General features: G+C 48.5%; 3 protein-coding genes across 3 annotated transcripts in view; 2 read left to right on the top strand and 1 right to left on the bottom strand.

Moving 5' to 3' along the window:
* CNB04560 (F-actin capping, putative) overlaps positions 1-1,949 on the top strand; it is a 2,073-nt gene extending 124 nt beyond the window's left edge. The window contains exons 1-8 of the mRNA XM_569038.2: positions 1-16; positions 75-88; positions 316-443; positions 498-596; positions 651-703; positions 764-1,378; positions 1,429-1,692; positions 1,749-1,949. The exon at positions 1-16 is cut by the window's left edge and continues 124 nt beyond it. Of these exons, the coding sequence (XP_569038.1) occupies positions 1-16; positions 75-88; positions 316-443; positions 498-596; positions 651-703; positions 764-1,378; positions 1,429-1,692; positions 1,749-1,845 (1,286 nt within the window). The 3' untranslated portion in view covers positions 1,846-1,949. The remainder of the gene's footprint in view (positions 17-74; positions 89-315; positions 444-497; positions 597-650; positions 704-763; positions 1,379-1,428; positions 1,693-1,748) is intronic.
* A 99-nt stretch (positions 1,950-2,048) lies between these two features.
* Positions 2,049-6,236, top strand: CNB04550 (expressed protein). Its single transcript, XM_568949.2, has 6 exons — positions 2,049-2,427; positions 2,491-2,570; positions 2,632-2,754; positions 2,802-3,048; positions 3,102-3,790; positions 3,841-6,236. Exons 1-6 carry the CDS (start codon positions 2,187-2,189, stop codon positions 5,983-5,985), a joined length of 3,525 nt encoding a protein of 1,174 aa, XP_568949.1. The 5' UTR covers positions 2,049-2,186; the 3' UTR covers positions 5,986-6,236.
* On the bottom strand, positions 6,186-8,105 carry CNB04540 (expressed protein). The gene is made up of 7 exons (XM_024656603.1): positions 7,737-8,105; positions 7,564-7,682; positions 7,410-7,507; positions 6,825-7,355; positions 6,625-6,739; positions 6,407-6,556; positions 6,186-6,351 (listed from the first exon to the last, which is right to left on the bottom strand). The coding sequence occupies exons 1-4, from the start codon at positions 8,059-8,061 to the stop codon at positions 7,139-7,141; spliced, it is 759 nt and encodes a 252-aa protein (XP_024512182.1). The 5' UTR covers positions 8,062-8,105; the 3' UTR covers positions 6,186-6,351; positions 6,407-6,556; positions 6,625-6,739; positions 6,825-7,138.
* Positions 8,106-8,259: the final 154 nt, after the last annotated feature.

Genomic DNA, 8,259 nt, shown 5'->3' with positions numbered 1-8,259 from the left:
CCCCAGGAGAAATCAAGTGAGCTTTGACGTTGGCAGTAATGACAGCGAGTGCTAGACACTGATATGATGTGCAGCGATGTCATCAATGGTATGTACTGCTCTTACAGATCCCAGAAGCATATCCATACTTCGCACCTGCCCCAATGTCCGAATATGAGCAAATCTTTTCAAGCTCAACAGTCCTACCATAAGCTGAGGACAATTACTCTTCTATTTCTCTGAGGATTATTGCGACCAGGGCCTGTGATTGTCCATTCTTTAACTGCCACTATCCTTTCAGAGTGCTTAGGACTGGAGGCTAACACCATGTCACAGATATCAGAGCCATTATCAACGATGACCAGGCTCTCATGCCTCATGTGCTTCCCGCTTTAAGGTCTTATAATCTCTCTCAGCTGCACGTTATTGAGCACCCTGAGCTTGATGAAGTCCCTGCCCACACAGTAAGTAGGATCGATATGGAAAATTTACGTCCCCCGATCTAACTTAAGCTACAGTCTCTTTTGTCCAAAGCAGTAATGCTTCCAGGGTCGGAGAACGAGAGGTATGTGGATAACGTTGGTAAAAAGAGCTTTGCCTTTGATCACTTGACTTTCGTGAGTCTGTGCTTTGCTTTTGATCTAAACGTAGAATATTTACAAATAAAATAGACTGTCTCCGACTACCGGCCATATGAGCTGCCCGAGGAGGAGGAGACTTTCCGGTGAGCGATTCCGCTAATTGTAATTGATAGAGACATTTCGTTGATACTCTTGGACCTCAGCGCCGAGCTTGCCAGGTCTCTGGAGGCTTACTCTAAGAACCACTTCCCTTCAGGTTTTTACTCTGTTGCGTGCTCCCAATTCCCTCTCAACCCTCAACCAACTGCTACCGACATTGCCGAGCCTGAATCCATGGCTCCTGATGAGGCTGCTCCGGCCGAGGATCTGATCCCTACCGCTGCTGAGGGCGAACCATCTGCTGAAACTGCTGTTGAAAAAATGGACGTAGAAGACGACGTCGATGTCACAGATGTTGTGGATGAACTGGTTAACAGTGGTGATTTAGAACCTTCGTCTACGCCTGCTGTGGGTCATGTCGACAGCAAGGGGGATATTAGCGATCCTGAACGTTTGGAAGCACTTGACGAAGCCGTAGAAGAAGAAAAGGAAAGGGAGGAAGAGGAAGAAAGGGAGAACGGCGAAGGGAATGTTGTGGAGAAAATATCAGAGCCGAAAGCTGAAGAGGAAGACGGACCTAAGCTTCCTGAGGAGGAAGAAGAGGAGATTGAGAAGAAGATTGAAGGTCTGAATGTGGAGGAAAAGAAACAGGAGAGAATTGAAAACCCATTGTACACACTAGAGGTAGTTGGTAACCGTTATAACCCCAGCAATTTCTGGTGGGTGGTTTTCTTGTTTTTCGCAAGGTCGCAGCTGACTTGTGTTGCAGGACGGGTAGATGGCGTACCCGCTGGGTTGTTGACCAAGCAGCTGGAAAAGTCAATGGTATCATCAACGTTAATGTTCATTACTACGAACAAGGCAATGTTCAGCTTGCTACTAACCACACTGCTTCCTTCCCGTGCCCTACTGAGCCTAACGGCTCTCAATCCATTGCATCCCAGATAGTAACAACTATTAGCAAGATCGAGACCAACTACCAACTTGAACTTAACGATGTGTACAATGAGCTCGGTGAAAAGGCTTTCCGAGCGTGAGTTTCTATCTGTGCTGCATCACTAACTATAGTTTGCTGATGAGAAGCAATAGGTTACGCCGGACATTGCCTGTCACTAGACAGAAGGTGGACTGGGACAAGGTCACTGGATACACACTTGGTGCTGACCTTTCGAAGGCACGAACATAATGTTTTGTTGCGAAAAATGTATATACACAGCTCTGCAGGTTGAGACCATCCGAAATACGCTTGTGAATGTTTGTAGCTAGGCAATGCATGTAAGAAGTTTGGTGTCTTGCGTAAAATGGCATAATGAGCAAATAGACGGCCCAAAAGGCAGGGATTTTTGAACGCGGCGTGGTCTCTGGTTTATATAAACAAATCCCAAAGACAAATCCGTCGCCTTGGGATTTGTTTTGATGTTTTCGCAGTCGCTCTGTTTGCCATTCCACTTATTTCCCGCAGACAGCAATTATATCTATCACGCATAGTATTTACACCTTCCCAGGAAGCATAGCAACGCACCGACAATGGAGGACCCGGCGTCCTCTCCCTCCTCAAGCGCCTACCAACTCGATTCCCCCTCCGCAAGCACTTTTCTTCGAACAGCCCAAACACTTGAGGGGCTCGCTAAACAGTTAGAAAACCTCAAGGATGAAGTGGGCAATGATACAGAGGTGATATGCTGCTGTGGTGCAGTGATTGATGAAACACAGTGTGAGATGGGCAAGGAGCGGAGAAGCATCGAGGACAAGTTAAAGCTTAGTGGTGGTATGTTGTCTCTGGCCAGTTGGGTCTATATGTTGTTTTATGCATAGCTGATGACTGAGATAGAAATCGGAAGTGCTCTTCTGCAGCGCTGTGAGCTTCTGGAACGTAAATATCGGAATGAAGTGGAACGGTTTCATCAACAAGTAAGTCTTACACACTTTGCGCCGTGTTAGCTGTCGACACCAGTCTAACTATGATATTTAGCTGGAGGTCAAGCGTACTGCGCTGGCAGAGAGTGTTAAAAGAGTGCATAATCTTGAAAAGGCGAATATGACTCATATGCAAAAGTACGCAGAGCAGTCTCGGAAAATGGAAGTCGTCGAAAAGGTACGTTTTTTAAACGCAGGGTAACGACACTGACTAAACTTACACAGAGATATACCGAAGCCATGCACACTCAGACACTCACTCAACAAACTCTTACCCACGTCAGGACGGAGCTCACGAATCTGAGAAATACCCATGCTCGACAAACTGTGGCATTAGCTTCAAGAGGCGGTGTAGAAGAGAAGTTGCTTGAGGCTGAAAAACGATACGAAGAGGCTAGGGATATGGCGGATGAGGAATTGCGAAAAGGCAAAGAGGAGAAGAGAAAGAGGCTGAGGGCAGAGGCGAGAATCGGTAAATAATTTCCAGAAATACTGCTGTTGGTGATCATTCCTAACAACTCATAGCGGAACTGGAGGAGCAGGTGAATACTGCCCATAAGGAAGCGGAGAAGATAAGAGCAGACAGGGCTCAAGATGCACAAGACCTTCTGGCGAATGCCAAAGAGCGGCTGAAGATGTTGCATGATGAATTGTCTGAAACATACAATGGCAAATCACCATCCGAAACTCCCGAGTATCAGCGCGTTCTTGAGGATCTCGTCGCCAACAATACACTTCTCAAACACGATGCCTCGGAGCTTTCTGATTCCCTTGCAGAATCACGAGACGAGGTTCGCGTTCTTCGAGACGAAATCGAGTCACTTCGAGCCTCAATACCCTCCAGACTTGCGTCCCCTATCGACCATTACCCCCGTCTTGCGCATGAGCTCAATCCCCGGTTTTCCCACTCTCGTACCGAGTCGAGTCCTATAATGGGGTGGAACCAGCCACGGCTGAGTCCTTGGGAACAGCACCGAAAGTTATCTACCGGAGTTGCAGGTCTGGGTATGGGTCCCATAGGTGAGACCGAAGGCAGTATTACATCAGACGACGTCAAGTCTGGACCTGTATCTCCAATTGTAGACAGTCCAAAGCAGGGTGTAAGGGCATCTCCAGGTGCTGCTGTCGGTTACATGTTGAACGGCGTGCCTAAGAGACCGGGGACAACATCAAGAAGGGTTAGTGGAGACTCTAGGATTATGAGGAACTACGCCGTAAGTCTGTTAAATTTGCAATCCTGACATATTACTAACCAGGCCTATAGTCGCGCACGATCGGCTCTATCGATGAGACTCTGCCTCGTCAAGAAGACCCTCCCATCTCGCCGGGTTCTGACTACTTCCGCGCTGCCGAAATTAGTCGTAAGCGCCGTTCACTCCGGCTCGCTCGACAGACGACTATATCCCCAAACGAGTTCTCCGATTATTCCCCCAACGCCAGCAATACACTTGTTGACCAATCTGTGTCGGCTGATCTTCCTTCGCCAATGTCAGAGACAGCAAAGCTTGACAAGAGAGCTGAGAGTCCGCATGTGGCAAAGAAAAAACCATTGCTGCTGTTGACAAAGTCTATGGGAGTGCAAACAGACCATACACCAGACGGCGAGGAAAGAGAGGAGAAGCAGCGGCAACGTCAAACAAATGCAGTGTCGGGTTGGGCTAGCACTCCTAGAGAAACGTCCCCTACTCCTGGAAGTGAGAGCTTCCCCGGTACTCCAGGAACTCCCAACCCCGAAGATGGACCTGCGAGCGCGTTGCTCGTTGTCGTAGAGCACATGAGCCGGATCTTGTCTAAACTTCGTGCTGCAGACGTACCTACCCTCAACAAACGTCTCAAGAAACAACACCTTGCCGGTGATGTTGTGCATCTTTCTCAGACAACATTGCGTGCCTTACAACAAGAGATTAATGAAGTGCGTCACCACTTCCGAGGTGTACATAACTTTGGAACTATTGATCCTAGAGATTTCAATCTTTTGCTAAGACTCATGCGCGACGTGTTCAATGACCTGGTCGAGCTTCAAGCAGTTGTCAATGATGTGACCATCGCTCCTGCAGTAGCAAAGAAGTTGCAAAGAGCAGCGTACAAGGCGGAGGAAGATGAAGCCGCCAAAGCAGGCAATGTCGCTTCAGGCCTCGGCTGGATCGCTGCACCTATAACTAAGTTCTTCGTCACACCCGCTGAGAACACTGAGCATGATCCTAACGTCCCCAGTGGTCCGGGAGGACCCGGTGTGGGCCTTGACAAGGGCAGGTCGCCTGGTATGCCCAGAAAGCCAGCGCCAAAACAGCAGGCAATGGCAAGTGCTACGGCTACGCACGTGAGCGTCGAGTTTGGAGGGTCAGGAATGGTAAGGCGTGTGGCACCGGCTCTAACTACACCCTCTGTTGCTATATCGTCCGTATCCCCTGCCGAGATACTGTCGAACCCTAGCGAAATGGAACAAAGAACAGTGTCTGGCCCGGCCGCAATAGGGAGGAATGAGGAAGGGCTTGTTGCACCAACAGTGAGGACGTTAAGGAGTGTCAAATCAAAAGCGAATAGAAATGAGCTGCTTGGGATCTTTGCTGGCGCTCCGCCACGAGCGACAGCATCTGGTGGCGAAGCAAACTGGATGGTTGCCAAAGGTGTGGGTAGTGAATCAAAACGGCTAAATAATCAGGCGTATGACGACCACGCTATCAAGGGAGGCCCGTCAGAACGCAAGAAGCTGTCGTCGGCCGTCGATGCTGTCATTGATCAGTCAGCGGTAGAGGACGATTATGATGTAGCAGTTGCAGGTAGCTACGAACCTCCTCTCCTTGAACGACAGTTACGACCACGAGGACTGTCGGATAGCAGCATCCGCTCAACAACCGTCAGCCTCGCCAAAGGAGCCATTCATGAGGCTACCATGACAACTCCCATACCCCGCGCCGCTGCCTATGGGGCGACACTATCAACAGGCTCTGTGTTTCAGACGCTCTCAAGAAGGTTTTATAGCTTTCGCGCCCCGGAACTTGCCAGTGCCAACCCCGCCGAAGAGGGCAATTCCGATGTGATATCTACTCCTCCTAAACCTGCCACCAACACCAGCAACACTCCTTCTCCACCCCGCGCCATCCTCCGCTCGCCAAGAGGTAACTCTCGCAACTCTTCAGTTTCCACAACCTCTTCTCTCACTCGCGACAGGCCTAATTCTAGTACACCAACATCTCGCAAGACAATTACATCGACTCCACTTGTAACTGCTAGTTCTTCCCAAACTCGATTCTTTGGGTATTTTGCCAGTTCGCTGGCAGCGGCTGGAGCTGATGGGATGAACGAAGGAATGGAAGGGGAAGGAGAGCTTGTGGGAGGAAATTTGAGGCAAGGGGAGATGCTTGGGCATGCCAGAGTTGACAGTGGGAAACAGAAAAGAGTTGTGTGAGGAACAGTGTAAATATGTCTCGGACTTTATCACGAACGATTTTTTGTTTAACGACTTATTTACGCTCATTCTGTTATTGCATAATCAGAAGATACCCATTTGGTTGTTATTTTAGCATCACCTATAGTCAGCACTTTTGAGTAACCGGTGGGCCGTTCTTTGCTGCTTCGCGGCTACAGCGTTCGCTATTTGTTTTACCATGCAATTTTATTCATCGTAGGTACGTATATAACACATATTCTTCGTTTTTTTGCTCGTCGTACACCAGTCTCAATTTCATCCCGTTTTTGTTTTCTCCTTCCACATGCCTTTATCCTTCATCTTGAAACAATTGTTCAGTAACTGTACTGCCTAAGATATGTCATCCTGCCAGAAGTTGTAGTAATGGCAGGCACGGCGTGATATTGGTGGTGTGATTTACCAAGAAGATAGAAAAAGCGTCAAATTCTAGTCCCCAAGCTAGTTCTATGCGGTGGTCAGAACAAGTTGATAGAACTATTGCGTCGACTTGTGACCCATGGAGTTAAGCTCGTGTTGAACGTTGCGTCTTCCCTTACAGGATGTTCGAGGACTGTTTAATTGCCTTTGTCGATGATCAGTTTCAGGTATCATCCGCCACCTTTTTGACTATCTACTTGCGGTTTTCAAACACTAGGATGGGGTTCACAATGGGCTCCACTGTGAGGAACATGGTGTTGGTGATCGTGGGTGGTAGGGCGAGAAGTATAGATGGTAATGTGGCGGGGCATCGGTCCTGTTATGATGTTCTTGTTCAATGATGAATTGAGACTTCAAAGTGACTTGTGGGTCCAAGACTCCTACGCATCGTATATACATACCTTCCAAGGTCTTCATTTCACGAGTGTAAATAAGTCCCTCAAGGAAATCTTCCAACAATTGAGTTGATATCATCCATTTCCGATCAAGAAAAGACTCGGCTCCACTTGTGTGGGCCGTGTGTATCCATCATCGACAGTGGTGAATGTTGTCAGGTCAGCATTAACTCAGCAAACATCAAAGTCAAATGCTCATGGGTTTGTCATGCAATGCAAGTGTGATGCTGTTCTGGTTTATAAGATGAGATCCAGCTCCATCTATCCTTTCTTCTTCTCCCTTGACGCTCCATCACACCCGTTCGATCTCGTCTAGCACCTCAAGGCTTTTCAAACTCCTTCTTTGCCAACGCCAACTGTCCGTCAAGGTCTTTGCACATCTCGTCCACAACCTTCTGCACTTCATCAGTGCCGTTCGCTTTTCTTCCGCCCAAGGCCTTGAAACCGTCAGTTCGAGCCACACGGATTTGAGTCTTCGCTGCTTCGACAGTCTCAGCTAACTGACGCAAAATTTCAGCACGCTGTTCGACAGTGGGGCTAAGAAAATCAGATCGTCAGCTAGATAATGGATAAATTGTGGCGACGGCCTACCGAGCAATGGGAATTTTGAGGGTTGTCCCAGCCATTCTCTGAGGCGAGATTCCAGGAAGGTTGGCAGCGTGGATGGCTGATTCCACCTGTTTCAAAGACTATATGGTAGCCGTAATTAGCGTTTCTTCGGTAATCAAGTAGGCATGAAACTCACAGCAGTATCCCAGACCTCGACGAACAAAGCGTTGCCTTTAGTTGTCACAGATGCCAAGGCATTCAAATGCAATGTTCCGGGTGTGTCGGGTAAAGACACCCTAACGGAGTCCAAAAGGGCTATTTTCCCAGTCAGCCTTTACTCTTGGTCCCTTGTCCAAGATATTTACCTACCAGGGCTAACTCGTCCCCTCCCTCTCTCCACACCTTCAAACAAGACGGCCTTGGCCCAGTGAACCGACTTTTCCATCTTTGCCTTAGCCTTGCTCACCACCTCCTCAATCACAACTTCACCCGCACCTTGATCATCCGTCGCACCAGCCTGGTCATCCTCTGTGATCCGGAGTTTTTGTTTGGCAGTCTTTGTATTCTGGCCTTTGTTCTTCTTGAGAGCAGGGAGAGTGGAGGAGAGGAAACGTACGAGAACGGGGCGGGCAGCGAGGGGAGCGGTGGCCCTCGGGAGCGATCTGATTACTGTTCTGAGTACTGCTGGTCTCATATTTGGTTAGAGAATATTATAGTCGTATAAGGATACTTGATCTTTCTGCGAATTTAATGTTCCTTTTGTTCGACGACGAGACAGCAGGTCTTTAAGTCGGGTTCCCTCTAGGGGACTATCACGTGGTTACCACGTGTACAAGTCGAGGAACAGACAGTGAATATAGTCACGTGATGTCTTCAAAAGTTCAAAATAATC

This window comes from Cryptococcus neoformans (assembly GCF_000091045.1).
Source record: "Cryptococcus neoformans var. neoformans JEC21 chromosome 2 sequence".
Taxonomy (NCBI): domain Eukaryota; kingdom Fungi; phylum Basidiomycota; class Tremellomycetes; order Tremellales; family Cryptococcaceae; genus Cryptococcus; species Cryptococcus deneoformans.
Note: the sequence above shows the minus strand (reverse complement) of the source record. Positions and strands in the feature narration are given on the sequence as shown.

Excerpts from the sequence above, each read along its gene's own strand:
- CNB04550 (XM_568949.2), top strand. The coding sequence starts at position 2,187 with ATGGAGGACCCGGCGTCCTCTCCCTCCTCAAGCGCCTACCAACTCGAT. Across the intron at positions 3,049-3,101 it reads GAGGGCAGAGGCGAGAATCG|CGGAACTGGAGGAGCAGGTG; the intron begins GTAAATAATTTC and ends AACAACTCATAG. Across the intron at positions 3,791-3,840 it reads GGATTATGAGGAACTACGCC|TCGCGCACGATCGGCTCTAT; the intron begins GTAAGTCTGTTA and ends CCAGGCCTATAG.
- CNB04540 (XM_024656603.1), bottom strand. The coding sequence starts at position 8,061 with ATGAGACCAGCAGTACTCAGAACAGTAATCAGATCGCTCCCGAGGGCC. Across the intron at positions 7,683-7,736 it reads GAGGGGACGAGTTAGCCCTG|CCCTTTTGGACTCCGTTAGG; the intron begins GTAGGTAAATAT and ends CTGGGAAAATAG. Across the intron at positions 7,508-7,563 it reads TCGAGGTCTGGGATACTGCT|TCTTTGAAACAGGTGGAATC; the intron begins GTGAGTTTCATG and ends GCTACCATATAG.